At 38.8% G+C, this 24,707-nt stretch overlaps 1 protein-coding gene across 2 annotated transcripts in view; it reads right to left on the bottom strand.

Moving 5' to 3' along the window:
- The window catches only part of GRIA2 (glutamate ionotropic receptor AMPA type subunit 2), a 163,050-nt gene that overhangs the window by 21,382 nt on the left and 116,961 nt on the right, over positions 1 to 24,707 (bottom strand). For both annotated transcript variants that reach the window (XM_059923865.1, XM_059923866.1), the window contains exons 7-12: positions 23,239 to 23,406; positions 22,876 to 22,980; positions 22,092 to 22,202; positions 20,365 to 20,571; positions 19,503 to 19,873; positions 14,772 to 14,970 (exon numbers count right to left, since the gene is read on the bottom strand). In XM_059923865.1, the coding sequence (XP_059779848.1) occupies positions 14,772 to 14,970; positions 19,503 to 19,873; positions 20,365 to 20,571; positions 22,092 to 22,202; positions 22,876 to 22,980; positions 23,239 to 23,406 (1,161 nt within the window). The remainder of the gene's footprint in view (positions 1 to 14,771; positions 14,971 to 19,502; positions 19,874 to 20,364; positions 20,572 to 22,091; positions 22,203 to 22,875; positions 22,981 to 23,238; positions 23,407 to 24,707) is intronic.

The raw sequence follows: 24,707 nt of genomic DNA, 5'->3' as shown, positions 1-24,707 counted from the left end.
CACCATCGCGGCCTCTCTTGTTGCAGAGCACAGGCTCCAGACGCGCAGGCTCAGTAATTGTGGCTCACGGGCCCAGTTGCTCCATGGCATGTGGGATCTTCCCAGACCAGGGCTCGAACCCGTGTCCCCTGCATTGGCAGGCAGATTCTCAACCACTGCGCCACCAGGGAAGCCCTCATTCTTTGTTTTTTATAGATCCTCGATATTTTCAAATGACTTGTCTTGAGTTTTCTGATTCTTTCTTCTGCTTGATCAAGTCTGAGTGTTAAATCCCTTTAGTGAATTTTTAATTCTGTCATTGTAGTCTTCTTCTCCAAAATTTGTTTGGTTCTTTTCTTTATATTTTTTACCTCTTTGTTAATATTCTCAGTTCGTTCATGCATCATTTTCCTGAGCTCTTTGAGCATTTTTGTAACAGTTATTTTGAATTCTTTGTCAGGTAATCCATGTATCTCCATTTTCTTAGGTTGGTTTATGGAGATTAATTTTTTTTCCTTGGGACACATTTTTTTGTGGTTGTTTTTCATGTGTCTTGTAAGTTTATGCTGGGATCTGTGCATTTTAAAAAGCAGCCACCTCTCCCAGTCTTTATGGACCAAGTTTGTACAGGGGTAGACCTTCACCAATCAGCCAGGTTGCATATTCTAAAGGCCTCTCAAACATTTTCTGTGGATATGTTTTCTTTGGACTTGTGTGTGTGAACTCCCAATTAGAAGGATTTGCCAGTATCTTTTTTCCAAAGCTCATAATCTCTTGCTCCTTTGGTGTCTGTCTGTAGTATTGCAGGTTCTCTAGAGCTAGAATAAGCCTCCAAGCTCTTCTTTATTCTCAGTGGACCCCAGGCTTAGAGAGTATGCTGGGCCCAAGTCAGGCAAGACAGAGGCACTCCCCACGGTACCCCACAAAAGGCCAGAACATCACATGCACAGGCCACTTTTTTCTTCGCCCCCACAAGGGAGTGGCCACCCAGCTGTACTGGTTTCTCTCTGGTGGACCACAGGTCTCTGAAGCAGCAGCAAACCATCATCTCCCTCCTGCTCTCAGCAGCCCCCAGACATCTAGCATGTGCCAGGTCCCAGCAGCGCTCTGAAGCAGGCAAGACAGAAACCAGCCCCTCGAAAAGCCAAAGTAATGGACCTACACTCCAACTTGTTCCTTCCTTCCCAAAGGGAAGCTGGGAGTTGGGGGTTTTCCCCCAGTTTTCCCACACTGAGCTGGAGGGGAGGGTCTATGGTGAGTGTGTGCTAGGCCAAACCTTCACCTTTATTCTCAGCAGCCCCCAACCTGGTGCCATTTATAATGCTTAGATTCAGGCAAGACAGAACCCAGTTCCTTTGAAAATTCAGAACCTGAAAATACAGTTAAGTCTTCTCTTTCTCTCCCTAGAGAGAAAAGTCAAGAGCTGGGTGTTTCCTCCCAATGGTGGTATGCTGTGCCAGATAACTACAGCCAGAGAGGCCATGAATTTTCCTACAGGGTTTGACATGGCTGGTTTCACGCTCACTTGGTTTGCAGGAAACTCTTAACTGGTTTCTCGCAAAGAGAATCAGTCAATGTATTGCTGCTGAGTCAGGGTCTCTGGGGGGAAAGAGGGTCTGGGTTTGTCCACTACCTTCTGACATCACCCCCTTGGCTCTTTGTTTCCTTAGATGCAATCTTAAGTATCACTTTTGGGGACCCTGATCATATCTGACATTGCTTGATTTCCCCAACTGCCTTTTTTTTTTTCTAAAATCTCATTTCTCTGTGAACATAAGTAGCCACCTTCACTAGCAACTTGTTTTTGATCATCACTCAATATGATATAGAGCAAAATTATATGATGGAAACGTGAAGTGTAAATTATATCAAGTTTTCCTTCAAATATCAAAAGTCTAATTAAGGAATTCTCAAGATTTTATCAACAATATTTATATTTAGTTCAGATTTTGATTCCAGTATATTTAAATGATTGCAAAATTCTATTTCTATTCTCTACAGAACTCTTTGACTGCATCTGTTACCATGGCAACTAGTGCAAAATATCCAGTAAAGACAGGCATGATGATTCTTTTACTTAAACACAAAAATAAAGTGAATTGAACACTAAGTCATCTAAAGTACTTGCAGAGGTTTATACTGATATTTATCTTCTCCTACACATCTAAACAGAAATTTTAGAAGAGTTTTGAGATGAGAGACTAATCTCAAATTTCTTCTATTGTTTGAACCTTTGTGGCTGGAATAATTATGCTCATGATCTGATGGTAATGTGAAAGGAGCACGGGAGCATTTTCTCTTTAATATGGACAACGGCAGACAGCCTCCTGTAATTTGGTAAGAGTCAGATTATCCTTCCAGTGGATGATGTGAGTTCTCATCTCTCCTTTGAGTCACAGGGTGATCTCTAAATCAAATGACCAGATGGACACAGACATTTGCTGAGAACGGCCATGGAAAGAGGACAAGGAGCAAAATGACATAGTTACTCTCAGAGAAGCTATCATGTTCCACAATAAGCATAATTCAGCAAGCAGACATATCCTTTTCTTTTTTCTTCCACAGCACTTTGATCCCAGAAAGGACCATTCAGTATGGTCTCTCATACATTTATCTCTGAATTTGGAAACTGCTTAATGAAATGCAAGGTCTTTAAACTGATTTTAAAGGAAACGGCCAAGTCTTATAAAATTTTGACGTTTCTTTCACTGTTAAACCAGCCACTTTTAGCTGAAATGATAGAACACAGACATCCCCCAGGCAGTTTAAGCTTAGCTTAAAGACTTAAAAGTCTTTAAGAATTCAATACTAGGGGGACCTTCAAGATGGCAGGAGAGGAAGACATCGAGATCACCTCCCTCTTCACAAATACATCGAAAATAAACCTACAAGTGGAACAACTCCTACAGAACACCTACTGAACGCTGGCAGAAGACCTCAGACTTCCCAAAACGCAAGAAACTCCCCACGTACCTGGGTAGGGCAAAAGAAAAAGGAAAAACAGAGACAAAAGAATAGGGACGGGACCTGCATCTCTGGGAGGGAGCTGTGAAGGAGGAAAAGCTTCCATGCACTAGGAGGCCCCTTCACTTGTGGAGATGGGGGGGACGGGCAGGGGGGAAGCTTCGGAGCCGCGGAGGAGAGCGCAGCCACAGGGGTGCGGAGGGCAAAGCGGAGAGATTCCCGCACAGAGGATCGGTGCCGACCAGCACTCACCAGCCCGAGAGGCTTGTCTGCTCCCCCGCCAGGGCGGGCGGGGCTGGGAGCTGAGGCTCGGGCTTTGGTCGGATCGCAGGGAGAGGACTGGGATTGGCGGCGTGAACACAGCCTGAAGGGGTTAGTGCGCCACGGCTAGGCGGCAGGGAGTCCCGGAAAAAGTCTGGACCTGCCTAAGAGGCAAGAGACCATTGTTTCGGGGTGCGTGAGGAGAGGGGATTCAGAGCGCCGCCTAAACGAGGTCCAGAGAGGGGTGCAAGCCGCGGCTATCAGCGCAGACCCCAGAGACGGGCATGAGACGCTAAGGCTGCTGCTGCCGCCACCAAGAAGCCTGTGTGCGAGCACAGGTCACTCTCCACACCGCCCTCCTGGAAGCCTGTGCAGCCCACCACTGCCAGGCTCCCGTGATCCAGGGACAACGTCCCCGGGAGAACACACGGCGCGCCTCGGGCTGCTGCAACGTCACGACGCCTCTGACGCCGCAGGCTCGCCCCGCCTCCTCCGTACCGCTCCCTCCCCGCGCCTGAGTGAGCCAGAGTCCCCGAAGCAGCTGCTCCTTTAACCCCGTCCTGTGTGAGTGAAGAACAGACGCCCTCAGGCGACCTACACGCAGAAGCGGGGCCGAATCCAAAGCTGAACCCCGGGAGCTGTGCGAACAAAGAAGAGAAAGGGAAATCTCTCCCAGCAGCCTCAGAAGCAGCGGATTAAATCTCCACAATCAACTTGATGTACCTGCATCTCTGGAATACCTGAATAGACAACGAATCATCCCAAATTGAGGAGGTGGACTTTAGAAGCAACTGTAGACTTGGGGTTTGCTTTCTGTGTTGAATTTGTTTCCGGTTTTATGTTTAACTTAGATTAGTTTTTAGTACTTATTATCATTGTGGATTTCTTTATTGGTTTGGTTGCCCTATAACATTTGTTTTTCTTCCTTTTTCCCTTTATGTGAGTATGTGTATGCTTCTTTCTAGGATTCTGTCTGTTTAGGTTTGCTTTTATCATTTGTCCTATGGTTCTGTCTTTGTTTTTGTTTTTTTTTTCTTTCTTCCTTTTATTATGAGCCATGAGGCTGGCAGGGTCTTAGTGCTCCAGCCAGGTGTTGGGCCTGAGCATCTGAGGTGGGAGGGCCGAGTCCAGGACACTGGACCACCAGAAACCTCCCAGCCCCATGTAATGTCAATCAGCAAGAGCTCTCTCAGAGATCTTCGCCTCAACACTACAACACAGCTCCACCCAAAGGCCAGCAAGCTCCAGTGCTTGAGGCCCCATGCCAAACACCAAACAAGACAGGAACACAACTCCACCCATTAGCAGAGAGGTTGCCTAAAGTCATACTAAGTTCACACACACACCAAAACACACCACTGGCCGGAGCCCTGCCCACAAGAAGGACAAGATACAGCCCCACCCACCAGAGCACAGGCACCAGTCCCCTCCACCAGGAAGTTTACACAAGCCACTGAACCAACCCCACCCACTGGGGGAAGACACCAAAAACAACGGGAACTACGAACCTGCAGGCTGAAAAAAGGAGACCCCAAACACACTAAGTTAAGCAAAATGAGAAGACAGAGAAACACACAGCACATGATGGAGCAAGGTAAAAACCCACCAGACCTAACAAATGAGGAGGAAATAGGCAGTCTACCTGAAAAAGAATTCAGAGTAATGATGGTAAAGATGATCCAAAATCTTGGAAATAGAATGGAGAGAATACAAGAAATGTTTAACAAGGACCTAGAAGAACTAAAGAGCAAACAAACAATGATGAACAACACATTTACATGGTATTTACAGATGACATGATACTATACATAGAGAATCCTAAAGATGCTACCAGAAAACTACTAGAGCTAATCAATGAATTTGGTAAAGTTGCAGAATACAAAATTAATGCATAGAAATCTCTTGCATTCCGATACACCAGCGATGAAAAATCTGAAAGAGAAATTAAGGAAACACTCCCATTTACCATTGCAACAAAAAGAATGAAATACCTAGGAATAAGCCTACCTAAGAAGACAAAAGACCTGTAAGCAGAAATCCATAAGACACTGATGAAAGAAATTAAAGATGATACAAACAGATAGAGAGATATACCATGTTCTTGGATTGGAAGAATCAACATTGTGAAAATGACTATACTACCCAAAGCAATCTACAGATTCAATGCAATCCCTATCAAACTACCAATGGCATTCTTCACAGAATTAGAACAAAACATCTTACAATTTGTATGGAAACACAAAAGACCCCGAATAGCCAAAGCAATCTTGAGAAAGAAAAACAGAGTTGGAGGAATCAGGCTCCATGACTTCAAACTACACCACAAAGCTACAGTAATCAAGGCAGTATGGTACTGGCACAGAAACAGAAATATAGATCAGTGGTACAAGACAGAAAGCCCAGAGATAAACCCACACACATATGGTCACCTTATTTTTGATAAAGGAGGCAAGAATATACAATAGAGAAAAGACAGCCTCTTCAACAAGTGGTGCTGGGAAAACTGGACAGCTACATGTAAAAGAATGAAATTAGAACACTCCCTAACACCATACACAAAAATAAACTCAAAATGGATTAAAGACCTAAGTGTAAGGCCAGACACTATAAAACTCTTAGAGGAAAACATAGGAAAAACACTCTTTGACATAAACCACAGCAAGGTCTTTTTTGACCCACCTCCTAGAGTAACGGAAATAAAAAGAAAAATAAACAAATGGGACTTAATTAAACTTAAAAGCTTTTGCAGAGCAAAGGAAACCATAAACAAGACAAAAAGACAACCCTCACTTCCGTGGTTAAATTTATTCCCAGGTATTTTATTATTACTGGTACAATTGTAAAATTTTTTTCTTAATTTCTCTGATAGTTTTGTAAAATTTTTTTCTTAATTTCTCTGATAGTTTTTTATTAGTACAGAGAAAAATAACAGATTTCTGTATATTAATTGCATATACTTCAATAAAAATAAAAACAAAAATTAACAAATGGGACCTAATTAAACTTAAAAGCTTTTTTGCACACCAAAGGAAACCATAAACAAGACGAAAAGACAACATTCACAATGGGAGAAAATATTTGCGAATGAAACAACAGACAAAGGGTTAATCTCCAAAATATACAAACAGCTCATGGAGCTCAATATCAAAAAAAAACAAACAATCCAGTTAAAAAGTGGGGGGAAGACCTAAATAGACGTTTCACCAAGGAAGACATACAGATGGCCAAGAGGCACATGAAAAGATGCTCAACATCACTAATTATTAGAGAACTGCAAATCAAAACTACAATGAGGTATCACCTCATGCCAGTGAGAATGGCCATCATCAAAAAAATCTACAAACAATAAATGCTGGAGAGGGTGTGGAGAAAAGGGAACCCTCTTGCACTGTTGGTGCGAATGTAAATTGATACAGCCACTATGGAGAACAGTATGGAGGTTCCTTAAAAAACTAAAAACAGAACTACCATATGACCCAGAAATCCCACTACTGGGCATATATACCCTGAGAAAACCATAATTCAAAAAGAGGCATGTACCACAATGTTCACTGCAGCCCTATTTACAATAGCTGGGACATGGAAGCAACCTACGTGTCCATCGACAGATGAATGGATAAAGATGTGGCACATATATACAATGGAATATTACTCAACCATAAAAAGAAATGAAATTGAGTTATTTGTAGAGAGGTGGATGGACCTAGAGTCTGTCATACAGAGTGAAGTAAGTCAGAAAGAGAAAAAACAAATACTGTATGCTGACACATATATATGGAATCTAAAAAAAAAAAATGGTTCTCACGGACCAAGGGGCGGGACAGGAATAAAGACGCAAATGTAGAGAATGGACTTGAGGACACGGGGAGGGGGAGGGGCAAGCTGGGACGAAGTGAGAGAGTGGCATGGACATATATACACTACCAAATGTAAAATAGATAGCTAGTGGGAAGCAGCCGCGTAGCACAGGGAGATCAGCTCGGTGCTTTGTGACCACCCAGAGCGGTGGGATAGGGAGGGTGGGAGGGAGACACAAGAGGGAGGGGACATGGGGATATATGTATATGTATAACTGATTCACTTTGGTATAAAGCAGAAACTGACACACCATTGTAAAGCAATTAAACTCCAATAAAGTTGTTAAAAAAGAAATAAATGAACTTTGGCTACTGTCTCACACCGTATCAAATATCAGCGCTATATGGATTGTATGCCTAATGTGAATGGTAAAACAAGCTTTTAGTAGAAGTTAAGAACATCTTCATAATATTGGGGCAAAGATTTATTAAACAGGACACAAAAATCCTTAACCACAAAAGAAAAGATTGGTATATTGGACTTCATAAAAATTAGTGCTTTCTGGTCTTCAGAGGTCACCATTTGGAAAGTGGAAAAGCAAACCAAAGAGAAGGTGTGTATAATAATACATCAGACCGAAAACTCATATCATTAAAATATAAAGAAGCCCAGCAAATCAATAGGAAAAAGACAGACAACCCAATAAATATGAACAAGTGACTTGAACAGGCACTTAACAAGTGAACATTTCCAAATGGTTAATAAAGATATAAAAAGGTATTCCATATATCATTACTTCTCAGATAGATGCATATTAAAACCACAGTAGGGCTTCCCTGGTGGCGCAGTGGTTGAGAGTCTGCCTGCTGGTGCAGGGGACACGGGTTCGAGCCCTGGTCTGGGAGGATCCCACATGCCGCGGAGCGGCTGGGCCCGTGAGCCACAACTACTGAGCCTGCGCGTCTGGAGCCTGTGCTCCGCAACAAGAGAGGCCGCGATAGTGAGAGGCCCGCGCACCACGATGAAGAGTGGCCCCCGCTCGCCGCAACTAGAGAAAGCCCTCGCACAGAGACGAAGACCCAACACAGCCATAAATAAATAAAAATAAATAAATAAATAAATAAATAAATAAAATAACGTGAATTTCTTTAAAAAAAAAAAAAACCACAGTAAAATACACACTCACCATAATGGATTAAACCACAATGAAATACACACTTGCCAGAATGGCTCATGGTACCTAGTACTTCTGAGGAGGTAGAGCATCTGGAACTCACATACATTGTTGCTGGGAGTCTAAATTGTTACAAGCGCTATCGAAAACTATTTGGCAATATCTTCCACAGCTAAATATGCATCCATCCTATAGTTTAGTAGTTTTATTCTTATGTATAAACCCAGGAGAAATGAGTGCATGTGTGCACTGAAAGATATGTACAGGAATGTTCACGGCAGCTTTAGACATAAAAGCCAAAAATTATACACAGCCCAAATGTCCACCAATGGTAGAATGGATCAATTATAATATACTTATCTGGTGGAATACAACAGAGCAATAAAAAAAGAGCAAACTATTGTTATTGTTACATGCAACAACATAAGTGAATTTCACAGACATTATGATGATCAAATAAAACCAGACACGAAGACTACGGACTGTATAATTCCCTTTACAGGAAGGGCAAGAACAGACAACAGTAGAATACTTTGGTGACAGAAGTCAGAACAGTGGCTACATCTGAGTGTGGACCAGGAGCCTCCTCCTGATCTAAGTGATGGTTATATGGGTGCACATATATGTAAAAATTCACTGAGCTGTCACTTAAGATCTGGGCGCTTTATACATCATACTGCATTAAAAATATGATCACTAAAAAAAAAAAAAAAATTCAATACTGTCCTCAGACGCTGTGTGGAATGGTGAGAACATTTAAAATGCCAGAGAAAGAAAACGGCCAAGCAGGGAGCAAATGATTTGAACTTGTCCTGGATTATCTAGAGAAGTCTTGGACATGCAGAATTGTCAGCTGTGCAGACTTTCATGACGAATCAAGCTCCCCCAAAAAACTAAGGAAGTAAAATCTGTAATAATGTGACTAACCACATCAGAGAGACTTAGCACATATCCATTTAGTGCTGTTTGTAGCTAATTTATTCACATTCAGCATTGATTTAGTACTGAGTGTTTTAGAAACTATTTAAAGAGTTAAGCATGACTGAAAGATCTGGAAAGGGTCTATTTTGATATTAATAACATACATATAGTCAACTATACCCACTTCATCTCCATAATATTTGAAAGATATAATATATGTATGTATATGTATTCATATATATAAAGCTAAGAAATATGTGTATGTATTTGTACATTTATATATACAAAGCTAGGTATATATACATATTTCTACCCACACAGAAATAGGTGATATATAGGAAACTATGGCAGAAAGATCTTTAGCTATACCAGAAATAAATAAGTATGGAGAACCACCACAAATTAGTGAAATCTGTTCTATAAAATATCAGTATGGAAATCATGCTTGCATTATTGCTAAACACAAGCGATAAGTGGAACAAAATGTAACTATAATGAAATAACACTTAATGCAGCTCTATAAGGAAGCCGCTATAATGGCTAAAACATTTTTATTTACAAATATATTGCAATCAATATTTTATATATTAACGTAAATAAGTGTATCTTATGCTAGAGAAGGAATTGAAAAAAAAAAGGTTGCTGCCTTTAAAAGGATAAATTATTGTAATTCTCTTGTATTTGTGGTTATTATATGGTAAAGGAAAATTTCAAACCAGTCTTTTCAGTCAGGTAAGGCACACCTGCATTAATACTATGTATTTATCTATCATTTATCCTCTCTGGAAACTCTGTGAAAAGTCTACAGTGCTGGATAACAATATGGATTATTATGGATTATTATCTGACTAAATCGCTCTTCTGAGAAGGGCATAATCGACTTCATTTAATGAGAAGGGAAATACCTTTATTTTGACCATATTTTAGAATCTGTTCCTTCCAATTCCAGCATGATTAAAGGAGATCACTTACTCAGAGACACACTGAGTAAGATATACAGATTGCAGTGTGGGATTTAGGACAGGCATGAAGTACTTCCTTTTTGCAAGTTACTACTTTTTGTTTCGTGGATTGACAGGCCAATGATAGGTTTATTTATAAAGCCATTTTCTATTCCCCACATTGAAGTTTCTGTAGGAACATAATGCACATAGTTCTTATAAAATCATCTTCTGCTCATCTAATTCAAGATCTGTCCTCTTTTATTGAGAGAAGAAATTATCAAAATGTGAAAGTCTAAAAATAGTGGTGTATAATTGATAGCCTAATTCTTTCTTAATTATAGGTGTGTTACAGTGACGCTATAATTAGGCAAGACCAGCATCCAAAATGAGTCAGACTTTATCATTCACTCTATACGAGGATGTACACGGGTTCCGTGAGCAGAAAACTCTGGAAAAGGAAGATGCAGGGTCTATTTCCTCGCACCTCTCGTTGGTTACAAGATTGTCCCCTATTTACTCTCTCTAGCACAACAAAGTAAATATTCCATTCATATTTGTTTTACTGATTATCACTTAAAGAACATATAGATTTTTAAATTAGAAAATTTACAGCTTAAATTGGAATTCTAAAACTAATGCACACACGCTGACTTCCCTAAAACAATATTAATGTAACCCATAATTATTAAATTATGCACCTGAAATCTGATCTAAAAAATCTTTAGATTTAAATTGAGTAATTAGCATCTTACGATGACAAAACAGATTCCTATAAGTGAGATGAAATATTCTTCTTATAATTTGATATAAGATGTTTTCATCCCTTCAAAGATGTATCTTTAGGAAACATTAGTTAATACTGAGACAAAACACTAGGCTCTCAGAACTCCGAATTCTGTTTTAAAACTGGCCCTTTAATCTCTAAATGGTCTTAAACAAGTTATTTTTCCATCTTTTAGCTAGTTATACATCTTTAAAATTCAGACAGTGACTACCTTCTCAAATCAGTTTCTCCAAAGGCTAAATCCAAAGCTCTTGCTGTGATAAAATCAGAAAGTTGACTTGATAGACACTGTGATAGTAGAAAGTTTAAAATAATATAAATGATAGAACCCCTCTTCATAAGCAGCATAAGAAACAAAAAGCTATCAGTAAAGCCGAATTAAGCCATATTAGGAAACATAAGATAACTGTTAGAACGTTAAGTATTAGCAACTGGTAAAAGCTGTGTCTTCCACGTGTAGTTAGCTGTCTCGGGCATGAGAGTAAGTATTAAACATAAGAGACAGCCAGAGAACAAAAGGCACAGAACCTGTCCTCAGTCTGGGCCAGCCCACTCCCTCTGCATCCCCACTCCTGGAGGACCGGGCACCACGATGGCCGATCTCCCATCACTCACTCTGTCCTGCACCCACCTTCCAGGAGCCCCACACGCCCCTAAGGTTAAAGGACAGTTGAGAGAGAGGACGACCCAAGTGTGTGGTGAATGTTAATTTTAGGAACAGAAGCAAAAGGAGCGTTTCCTTTGCACCTCTTTCCACCCTAAGCTTAGAAATTCAACCAGACTACCACCAGTAGACAGATGGTAGTATATAACCTAGGTTTTAAGGGGAAAAAAATGTCAATGAAAATCAATTATATTTTTGCCTTTATAATGTCTATGAATTAACTTCATCTCATCCAATACGTTTGGAATAACACTCTATAAAGAGAAATTCTTTTTTTTTACAAAAGGGAACTTGTTATCCAATTTCCATATACTAAAGCAATAAGCTCTGTGGGGAAAGGTATGAGACGCGATGGCTACTGCTGCAAAGCCAGGGTACCCCTGAAAACACCTCTGAGAGTCAGAAGCAAAATTAAGATTGCCCTCACTATTGTCACCGTGGTACCCAATTATCCAACATTAATACAGTTAGAAAAACTATTCAAAATTACTCGATTTAGCAGCACCTTTTTATTGAATCCAACTTTTAAAGAAACATACCTTTTGTACATACTTTCCCAAATCACAGCCATGCCATGCTTTAATGGAGGAATTAACAGGCAAGCTCCTATTCACTTTGGCGATGTGTGCTGTTCCATTAGCCTCCCTTCACTGGTACAAACAGAATCAACAGTGTGGCTTTTAAGTACTTCTGAGCCCACACCTTCCTTCTTTAGATAAGAAGCTGACTGTTATGCTGTGGCACTGAGACTTAGCCAAGGTCATGCGTCAACAATTCCTTTTGAAGGTATATTGAGAGGAACCGTGAGGCCCTGTCTGGATTTCCACCATTATACTTCTCTAACATGACATAAGCAAACACGGAGGTGACCGAAACAGAGCATGAGAGCAGCGACGTAAATCCAGAGGAAGGAAGGAAAAACAGTGTACGGAAAGCACTCTTTAGGAGTAAAAGTCTCAGCGCACTTGTTATCTGCTAGAATTTGGTCAAATCCTCACATTTATCCGAGCTTAAATTTAATAACGCACAGCATGCAAACAAAAGTGATCGTCCCAACTATCAGAGAGAAATACTGTGAGATTCAGAGATGATGCATAAGAAACTGCTTTGGGAAGCTATACTCATAAAAGTTATCAGGTTGCCTAAATACTCACACCACTTCTCTATTATTCTAGGGAAGGAAAGCAGCACAATCCTATATAGGCGAATGGCACCCCACCGATATGTCAGCGTGTGCGCGCGCGCGTACGCGTGCGTGTGTGTGTGTGTGTGTGCTGCACATGGGGACCATGGCCTCCATGGGGTTACTGAGCTGAAACACAAGAGTAGCAGTATCCTTTGCCCAGAGTCACACAGCCTTCTCACCCTGTCTCCTGGGGAATTTGCATATTCTAATCATGAAATCTTGGCATCCCGCTGATTAAGGCACGTGTTTCTGTGATCGAGTTCAGGTACACTGAAAAGCTCTGAGATCCTGAACGTGCAGTTGCTGAGAACAGTTGGTCCTCCTGTTGTCCAAACAAGCTAATGAGAGTAACTCTCAACAGACAGTGTCTGCAAACAATTAAGGTTATTTTAATCAATATAAGGAGCACTAAGTAAACCATGATCTAACAAGTCTCTGCCTCATTCATAGGTCTCATTTACTTCAAGAGCGCGGAATACCAATAAAATATACCAGTAAAATGAAAGCAAGCCCTATTGGGACACAAACAACTTAAAAATGTTTCAAACTACTTCTAATTGAGAATCATGCAATATTCTAATTTATTTTAATAGCTTCACTGTTATGATCCGGCTAGAGCACTGTGTTATATTAAGAGTATTGCAACTATTGTCAGAAGTAGCAGTAAATTGTCATTAGTAACAAATCTGCATTACAACATTCATATAATCAAAGTCAAAGTACCCGCTGACAGATGGACCACACTCTCAGCTTACGTCGCGGTACCTAGTGGAGTCAAGGTCCTGCCCACCCCACATACAGCCAAGTTATTTTCTGTTGTCAGCCGTCTGACAACACCACTTTTTCCTCCCGTGATATCTGGAGCACAACTGATGTTATTTGGAAAAGAGACCAGTGGCAATACAGAAGGAGACAGTCTTCAAATTACAGTCTACTATTCAGCTGGAAGTTGAAAGTCCTAACCCTAATTCAGAAGTAAACTGGCCTGGATCTCACTCAAACTTAGGCACACTCAAAGATGGATTATCAGAGATCATCATATGCCACGTATTTGGCTTAATGTCAATACCAAAGTTTATCTGCTATATTTAAGCATTTTCATAGAATGAGTTCTTATAGAGAGATAATAGTATAATGAAAGAAAGTTTTACCAACATCAGCCTCTGGACTGGTGCCCATAAACAGAGACCATAATAAGGCCACAGATCTTTTATAAACTAAAATACATTCAATAGACACATTGTAATTATGATTCCCATTTTAAAAGTCGAGAAGTTGAAGGCCTTTGTTAGCCTTTTCTTGGAGGCTTTAACAGAAAGTGTGGAATTTCCACATATGAACACAATCTGTTTCCTGACTTAGAATTAACATAACGGATTGGAAAGTGAGTTTTCAACTGTAAATTATGTAAGACAGATGGAAGTCATGCTTTAACATAAAACGAAATACAACATCCTTTTCTTTTAAAAATAATCACCTAAATTTAACTATACTTTGCTTCAATTTTGTTCCAAAAAGACAATCAATTTGTTTTCAAAACTAGATTTCTTTGCAACAAAGTGTTTTTCTCCAAAGGAGTCAGGAATCAAACAAAAGGATAGAGATAGTGCTAAGTATAGGGGTAGGGAAGGGAGCAGGGTAGAGACAAGGTTAAAAACAGACATAGAAAACAAACTTATGGTTACCAAAGGGGAAAGGGCGGGGGGGATAAGTTAGGAGGTTGGGATTAACATACACTCTACTCTCTACTATATATAAAATAGACAACCAACAAAGACCTACTGTATAGCACAGGGAACTCTACTTAATATTCTGTAATAAGCTAAATGGGAAAAGAATTTGAAAAAGAATAGATTATATGTATATGTATAACTGAATCACTTTGCTGTACAACTGAAAGTAACACAACATTGTACATCAGCTATAGTCCAATATAAAATAAAAATTAAAAAAAACAACAACAGAAATAGAATTAGAGACAGGGATGGAAGTTGCTTGCACACAGCACCTTTGTGTAGACCATGGGAGGAGGGGCAAGGGGGCACAAAGTTTAATTGCAAGAACAAAATCAGAAGTTACGAAGCAGAATCTCTTACCCTGAAAAATTCCTTAGTGGAGCCAGAGTCTAATGTTCCATAAGCAATTTCTGTTTGCTTAGAAAGATCCTCCGCACTTTCAATGGGAGACACCATCCTCTCTACCGTCAGGAAGGCAGCTAAGTTAGCCGTGTAGGAAGAGATTATGATCAGGGTAAAGAACCACCAAACTCCTCCAACAATGCGCCCAGACAGGGATCTGATAACAAGTACGAAATGGATTTGTAAAGCGAAATGAATGACCTCGTAAGAAAACAAGTTAGCAGTATTATGCAAATAGCGATTTATAGGGGAATATTTAACTTTATACTTTTCAATATATCTGCTAGTTGATGAAACTTGAAATTATTAAACCTTCTGGGCAAGGAGTACAGATTTGCTAGATTTGATGAGACAGCCAGAGGCAGAACTTCAGATTCTTGAGATTCTTTCATAGTTATTATGGCCAAATAGTTTATGGTATGAAATATTGTAACAAGCAATTTCAAGAAATGTGCAAATAATCTATCCAATGCTCATACTACTTTATCCACTCATGACATAAGTAAACGAACAAAAGAATCTAAGATCAACAGCAAAACTCAGAACAATGTTGACAAACAAAATCAAATATTAAAAATAAAAGAGTATGCACCATAGATGTGGCTTTAAACACCGAAGAAACCCTACTTTTAATCCAGCCAATGAAGTTCCAAAACCCTCAAAAAAGGTCCAAAATTTCATTAGGTATTTTTTGTGTGCAGAAACATAGGTTTTAGATACAGTACAAGATAAAAATGGAAAATAGTGATACTACAAACAAAGTACGACACAAAATATTATTCTTAATGAATAAAAATCTGATGCTTCAGGGCATGGACAGATATGACCCTGTTCCTTTGTGCCTCCGGCTTAAGAAAAAAAAGAAAACTCAAGGAGAACAAATTAGACATGTAAAAGTTTGCCAAGATATAAATTCCTAGTTTGAAATATAATAACAATATTTCTGTGACCATAAATTCTTACTTAAAATACTTTTCAAAAGCTTAATTGATTCCCAGTAATTTACTAGTAGATAAATCCTAGGTAGATAAATGTAGACATGTAGATACAGAAAGAGATACATAGGGTATTATTTGGTAAGATTTGGTGGGGTTCTACATATAATGGTATTTGAGTAGTATTAACACACCAATACAATAACTTTTTCTTTTTTGTTCATAACTCTGTTATGCCTAAAAGTTAAACCTTCTACAGTGAAGAGGTAACACTTCTAAAAATTTAAATCATGAAACTGTGCCAATTTATGACCTAAACTAAACCTCCTGACAATTAATAACAAGAAATATTTTTGATGAAACATAGATACTACATCAAATTATTAGGTCGTATTTGTAGAATAAACTACTCAAGCAGTCAAGAAAAGGGGTGAAGCTAAAAGTAAAGATTTTTTAGATAAAAACATCTGCAGCTAAAATAAAAGAGAAAAAGAGAGAGAGCATGCAAGCAATGAAAAAAATAATAATATAATTAAGAGCCTTTACCAGTCTCTAAGAGTTGCAAAGAATGAAACAAATATAATAGAATGGAAAAAAGTTAAACAAGTCTTACTTATATTCTGAAAAGGATATTAAACATATTTTGATTTTGGAGAAACCCTGTGTAGACACAGCCACTCTCAAAATGTTCACTATTTATTCCATCACAATGGAAGGTATAATTATATGACATGTACCCTATACTGAAGAGGGTAGATTCAGTACCTGACTACTCACAGCCCTTAAAACAAAACTGATTGCATGGTAATTGATTTTGATACTATACATTTCAGGTTTATTTGCAATATATTTGAGAATCATTTTTATAAGTCATTCTGTTCTAGTTGTAAATTTAATTAAATATGCCAGTTTATTTAGAGTGTGTGAGATAACCCACAAAATTTATTTGACTTGTGTATCACTCAAAACAGAAAATCCTTGAGCAATTTATTATTTACTTGTAAGTGTTTTCAAAGGATCAATTATGATTCTGAATGAGTTTCTGAGAAATTTTATGCAGAGGAGCAAATTCAATATTATGTTTCATGGTGACAGACAAAAATGTTTTTCTAATTAAAAATAAAACTTTCATCTCTCAGTATCTGCACTAACGGAGCAAATAAATGCACATATTCTGCCATTTCTTTTTAACCTCTATTAAATAATTATTTTAAGAATGCAATTTTTTAATCATTTGAATCTTTTAAGGATATTGCGGGAAAAAAACAAAAAAAAAGGAAGAAAACCGGAGAATAAGAGTCAACTTTACAACATTTTGCTCTCATAATTCTGTGGTCCTAGTCTTCACAAAACTATAGTTAACATATTCTAAACTTAATTTCAGGCAATGACCAATTCACTTCAATAAACCACTCTATATTAAAATTTAAATGTGTTCTATTCATATAAATAATAGAGTTCCATATCATATTTTACTTGGTAAAAGTTGATAAATATCATTTAAAGTATTTAAAGAGCATCTCTAAAGTGATCTGTGGTTTTCATGCATTATTATTAAGTTATTTTAGATACTAAGCTGCTCTATTCTTTCGTAATCTAGAGTTACCATCATTACATTCTAAAAAATGATAGTTTGGTTCATTTTTTAAAAAATCCTTGAATTTGCCAATATTAGGTAGTTCAATTGGTAAATGCACACATACCATAAAGTGAAAGATACATATGCTTGAAAATTTTAATAAAGTGAATTTTGCTTATATATATACGTATATATCTGTTCATATATATTCTGTGGTCAAAAAAATGATAACAAGGAAAAATATGCTATCTAAAATTGATATATCTTACCAGGAAATAAAAATTATTACATGTGAAAGTTTAGTGAGTCATGACTCATGAATGAAATCATAAGTGAAGAAAAAAAGATAATATTCTAGGAAGCAGGCTTGTTGAAAATTGGAATGTCACTATGTCATGGTGGACCCTGGGAAAACACAGGTTGTTAAATGTCCCTTGTGCTCCAGCTCCTATGTGTCAATATATTTTCTGCTCCTAGACAAGCACTGGACGCCAAAACAATTACCTTCAGAGCCCTGATGCATGAGGAGTGGGGCAAACAAACCCGGGTCCATGGATGGGAACCCAGGTCAGTATGTCCTGTGTCCTAATGAACCTTCGCATGCTTCTCCTGCTTATTCAAAAGGCAGAGCATAGTTTGTGGAACCCTAGGATAACTGCCTGATATCTCAGGACTACGGTAACATCATACTTCAGGAGCCTTCTTACCAAAGATGAATCACTTCATTATTTATGAGCCATAATGTTCTCTGAGATTCCAATCTGGTTAGTATTTTCCTCCTTCATCATTAGAAACTTCTCTTTATGTCTTTAAGTTCAATCAGATAAACTATAGAGATGAAACTATGAATCTTATATGTTTTGTCAGAGGTCATAATTATATATATATATATAGTATGTAATAATAATTATTATATGTTATACATTAAAATTATATATCTATATATGCAATGCAAGTACCATTGATATAGTTCTAATTTAGTGCAGTTCCATAGAGAAGCCACAGGGAATTTGATGGAATTAAGATTGTTCAGCTCCATAAAATTCATAAGAATGTGCCCTGCTATCTGAGAAGTTGAGTCACTGATAATTTCTGCATACATGATATATTCCCTTTATCTTGCTGGGTGGAGTATACAAAAAAGATCGTGGAAGATACAAAATTTTGAGCTTCACATATAGTTTTTTGAAATTAATCACTTCTTATCCCCAAAGTGCTCAAAAACTAAAACAATAATGAAAGAGTATTAAAGAAGCCATTGCCTCTGTTAGTTATTAAGATACCCATAGAATCAAAGGAGGGTAATTGAGCCCAAATTAAAATGTGCCAGTAGATCGATAATCATATAGGCTTTAAATGTGAAAGCAATCACATTAGGAAAAGTATGATTTATTCCTCTGAAGAACCAGACATGGCTATCATTCTTAATCATGTATGTGACATGAATAAAGGCAATGTGTGTTTTGTGATATATTCATTATATTTAGGCATCCTAGGGCAGGAACTAAAATATCATAATGAGAATAGAGATGTATGAATTTATTCCATCCTGTGTGTGTATTACTATTCAATATGGCACAAGCGTTTGTAACAATCAGCCATCATTATTACCCACCTATATATTTCTAGATACTTGGAAAATATATTATCATACATTCTTTTTAACCCAGCAACCTAACCTTTTTAAAAAAAACCAAATTTTATAAATATCTCTCTCATGTCATTTCCATGAGCTAATAATGGGGGGAAAGAAAAAAGAGAGAGAGATGAGATGTGTGCAAATGAAGTTTTGTCGCTTTTGCAGTTAGTAAGGAATGTCGCCCATTTTCCCATATACAGGTCTGTGGATCAACACACAGATGACTGTAAAATGAGAATATGCAGCAAAAACACGGTACCCCTCCAAGAAGGCGTGGAATGAAAGGAACCTTATGCATTTTATAGCCTCTCCATGGTGTGTATAATCTCACCAGGGAAATATAGGATCAACGTCCAAAGAACATTGCTCAAATATTTCACAGGCTTACGCCGATGCTAAGAGTCTGTCCTTACGAGTCTTACACTGTTTGGACAGGCAGTCGGCGGCTGCTAACTTCTTTACAGTGAATTCATAAACACCATGAATGTCCACTCGAGACCTAAAATGCACAAAGTCGAAGCAGGTGAGTAACCAACCTTGGCGAAATATCGCATCCTTGCTGCATAAAGGCACCCAAGGAAAACCAGAGACTATTAAAAATCCCAAATTCATTAGTTGATTCACTACTTTGTGTTTCTCTTCCATCTTCAAACTCCTCAGTGTGCCACTCGTAGGGGCTAAATCTGCTGACCAGGAATAAGACTACACTGACCCCTATGTAGGCAAAAACAATGCACATCCAAATCTCATAGGCTAAAGGATCAAGAAATGAAAACACTCCCGGTTTGGACTTCTGAGGCTTCTTGATCATGATTGATATCCCGAGGCTCATAAAGGGCTTTGAGAAATCGATCACCTCCTCTCTCACAAGGGTGATGGTTAATGGAGCAATTGCAATATCGGCTTTCTGTAAGGGAAACAAAGGAAAGTAATAGAACCAGGAGTCACGGTCAGGAAGGAATCGTGGTTACGTTACTGGATCAAAGGGAAGGAAAGGAAATCAGGAGAATGGGAATCATTACTTCCCTGGTGGAATCCCAGTAAATACTTAACAGAAGAAAAGCAATTTGTTCCCCAAATATCCCTCCTGTTTATAAATACAGAGTACACCCTTCCGGCTTGATTATGATAACTACATCTGCCTCTACGCCTTGGCAATCTTTGAACAATGCATATGGCCCATAGGCTTCAAGACAGGTGAAATGCCTGTCTCCATCTGCATGTTTGCTTCTGACTTCGTCCTTCATCTTCAAATGTGCACAAGGAAATAAGACGGCATTCCTAGAGTAATGTGGGAAACCCACAACCTCAGACATTGGTACTTTGCACGGAAGGCAAGCATTCACTCAACGCGAGTTCAAACGTAATGACTTTATCTTTGAGAAGCGCAGTACTTACCCCATATACAAGTTCTCCAACCATCCCATTCCAAATTTTCGTGTCTGCATCCCTGGCCCCATACTTGCCATCCCCAACAATGGTCAACTTGTACTTGAACCCACAATGCTTGGCTATTTCTGCAGCCAGGTCAACACAGTAGCCCTCGTAGCGCTCATTGCCTTCAAGCATTTCATGATTTTTCTTCATCATAACATATGGAGATTCCTATATGGAAAGAAAGTGCTCTAGTTGATCAGAACAACTGTGTTACTGATCTACTCTCATCCACTCAAATCTTCTGGTTTAATTATTACCTGTAAGCCAGAGATGTTGTAGAATACAGACAGTGGAAGATACGACTGGGAAAAAATTAAGCGTAATGCTTCTGATCAAAGGTCCTCATCTATCTTTCATTGTATTTCATGCACATGGCTGGCACCTGGCCATACCAAAGTAAACAAGAGACTCAAAAGCACAAACTGTTAGTATGTCCCCTTGTAGTGTCTGTAATCCTAGTGTTTAGAGAGGAATAATGTGGTTTAACATCTGTTTTAGTCAACTCTGGATCCACCACTCTCTTATTCTAAGTCAGGGCTACCCTGACCCCAAAGAACCGGCATTCACCCAAAACCCTGTGTCACTACGAGTTCGAGGATAAGGTTCTTGTGGAAATCAGTTCCATGACCAGTGATGCCCAGACTCAAAGAGTCGTTGCCATAGTGAGGTATGGAATCTACCCTCTCAGACTTGAGAGCTCACTTCCTCTATGAGATAGAATACCCTAGAATTATGCTACACGGATAGCTAGGGAGTAGAATCCCCCCCCCCGTGAACACCATAAAAAGGAAGCATGAAAACATGACTCAACACCAGCCCCCAAATTTTCTCCACTGGAAAGTGGCACTGAGGATATTTGGGGTTCAGTGAGATAGCTCCTCTCAGTGGCATGATTCAGGCAAAAATCCTCAAATGTCTGGCTTACATTTATTAAGACTTTTCCAAGTGCCAATCAATGTTCTTATGCAAATCCCTTATTAACCTATGTTTTCTTCTCAATATTGTTACCATAATGAATCTCACAAATTCACTACATCACAACTTAGTAAAACGAAATCAGACTGTTTTGCTGCAAAATCACATATTTCCTCCATTTCATTTCCCCAACAGCTTCTTGTCATAATCGACATCTGCCGTCCATCTATCCAAAGCCTCGACGTTCAAGACCAAGTTCAGTTTAGTCTCATCCAGCCAATATACTTTCACTTAGCACTAGCTATGTGCCAACTACTGTGTTGAGACTCAGAGTTAAAAAGAAGGGAGATCACCCTTGTCTTTCAGGAGTTCACCTTTCCATACGAATATAGAGAAGTTGACAACATTATTAAACCAGGTAACAAATGTAAGGACAGAATGGACCCAGAATCGTGTGGGAGTGGAAAGGTAAAACATGGGAGGAATACAAGGAAGGCTCTTCCAGACTTGCCCTAGGTGTCCACCCGTGTGAGCACCAGTTTACCAATTATCTGTGAAGCTGAAGTTCAGTCTTGACGAGGATAAGATGTATTCTGAGTGTTGTAGCTCGTGTTTGTGAGTCCTTCTGACAGAATAAGCATGCAGCGAATGACTAAAACATTCAAAAGCATCACCGTATCAGTTATTCTCCTAAAATATAAGCAGTGATTCTAGTTGACAGATATTTTTCTTAAGAAAAATAACGTAAAACAGAGGCATATGTAGCTAATTACCAAAATTGTAGTGACGACCACAGTCTTATTCTCAAGCCCAGAAGTATCGTTTCCAGAAGGGAGTTCGGTGAGAGTAACAACCATTTTGTCGACTTCGCTCCAGTACCCGATCTGCAAAAGGGTACAGAAGGCGGGCACCTGGACATATGACCTTCCTACTGGCAAAGCACTGAGTTATTTTCAAACCCATGTTTGAATCTGAAATTACACCTACACTAACTAGGCTTGTTCTAAACAGAGATGTACCTTTTATGCATGTGAATCTAATAGGAATAGAAAGAGACTATAAAAATAAACAAAAACAATTCTTAGAAATGGCTTGTCTCTTCGTGTTCACTTTTCATACTCTCCAAGGGTAATTTGTGTGGGAGTGATCATATAGGAACATAAATAAAATCCAAACAATGGCATTTCAGCCATAACAGAAGAAAAAAAAATGTTGACTTGAACAGTTACATTCACATTTGCACCAGCTATGTTTGGTCTCCCGAACCATAATCTTTCAGCAACAGTTCTTTTTCTTCTCATTAAACTCTTTTTCTACTTCTGTCTAAAAAAAAAGTATAACAGTTTTATTTATTATATCTTAAAATTACATTTCAGGGTTACTTACCAGAAATAAATAGAGTTTATTTAGAAAACATATTTTAAAATATATGTTTCTGGAAGTTGTTGAATCCAGCTATGTGAATATATGTCTCCAGGATTCTGGAAGATGAGGTGATGGGTTCCCTAACTCACCTCCTCACACAGAGAGAATGCCTTCAATTCACTAATGATTTACCTTCCGTGGCCCATTCGTTTTGAGCTCCATGATGTTAATTGTATAATTTATTCTTTTTCCATTCTGGTCAAACTTGATATTTCCTGAGAGACCTTCAACCTGCACCTAATGAGGAAATGGGAAAGGAGCACAGTTATAAATTCACTTCCACCAGATACAGAGTGGTTGACCAGATGACTCTCCCGGGATGCAAGTCAAGAAAACGACACTTATTAGGTTTCTGCTCTTCAACCTACCTTTGTGTAGTTAGGAAATAATATTCCCTCTTTATAAAACAGAAGGGATAAAACGAGAATGACTAATTCAGCAAGAAAAAATAGTGGCCATCATTAAGTCACATTACAATCATTTTCAGTGACTGACCTGTTTGAGAGCCCTTTCTATTTCTACCCCTTGTCCCCAGGGCACAGCTGGGTTTGCCAGACAGTCTCCTGCATTCCCCCTTCGGGAGATTTCAATTCTCTGCTTCCGTAGGTTTCGAAAAGCTTCGGTCATCACTTGAACGGCGTCATAGGTCAGAGCGGAAGTATACTGAAAAGTACCACACACATTTCATAAGAATGGGAGAAAATTCAGAGGCTCACTGTACACTGGCAATCAAGATTCCAGTTGCCCACCATACATACCATATCAGGGTCCAAGAATTTAGGCACAATTTCTATCTCTAGAAACCTAAGAATGTAAGAGGAGTAGTATGGAATATTGGAACTATGGACTGTCCCTTTGATTCTAAACATTTTCAATTATATTAACATCTCATCTATTTCAGGTGAGACTTTTCATAATAATTGTGTTGATGTTTTCACTTTTGTTTTTGTTTTTCTAACTAGTTTCTCATTAGAGCATCACTTTATGGCCTGACCTGGTGATACGGGAAATTATGAAATTAACAAATCAATGTTTCTCCACTGTCTAATGAGAGATTCATCTGGCAATATGGAAAGAATACTGATCATTTTGGGGATCCTTAATCTCTAATTCCACCCTAGTGATGCTCATATAGATCTGCACTGATCTTTTGAGTGTTTGTTTTTAAACTCTCCTAGGTGATTATGATACCCAATGAGAAGAACAACCAAACTTCATGATTTCTAGGTCCCCTCAGGCTTCAATAATCTATGATAATACTGGTTACAAGCTTATGGTATTAAGATCCCAGTGGGGCAGCAGGATTATTTTAGGAGCCTGGGGCCAAGCAGAAAAAAACTACTATCAATACATGTGTACTAAGCACGGTCAGGGGCTGGATAAGTATTATTATGGCATGTGTATATACTGCCATTTATCTACGTTTGACACTGCTGTCAATAATGATAAATCACATTTTAACATAAAAGCTTTAATTACTGCTGAGGAAATTTCTGTTATTCAGTATTTTTCAGTCTTTAGGTAACAAAAGTACAGTGAAGCTGGGGGGAAAATGCCATACCATACTGATTTTGTGACACGCTAAAATTTTTGACCACAAATCCAAAACAGGACCTCAACATTTCCAAATAATCCTCCTCTTTCTTCAGTAACTTGGTTCTTCCACTCTCAAAAGTGACTATTCTATACCTTCTTTTTGTCTTCTCTGTACACTTCTATACACTTCTCTTTCTCTCCTGCTGACTCCCCTGCCTTCCCGGTCGCCAAGAAAATAGAAGCCAACAGACAGAACCAACTGATCTTTCCACCAAAAACTACCAAGCTCCACCTTCCCTCCATCTCCCTCCTGAGCTGGCATGGCTCGAGGTGGCCACTCCCCTTCCTCAGAACAGCCACTCCAGCCTCACACTGACCCCGCCCCTCATGCTCCTGAGGACATTTTTTCTGCACTTATACCCTCAATA

This window comes from Balaenoptera ricei, chromosome 5 (genome assembly GCF_028023285.1).
Source record: "Balaenoptera ricei isolate mBalRic1 chromosome 5, mBalRic1.hap2, whole genome shotgun sequence".
Taxonomy (NCBI): domain Eukaryota; kingdom Metazoa; phylum Chordata; class Mammalia; order Artiodactyla; family Balaenopteridae; genus Balaenoptera; species Balaenoptera ricei.
The sequence above is the reverse complement of the archived record's forward strand: the minus strand, read 5'-3'. Positions and strand labels throughout refer to the sequence as shown.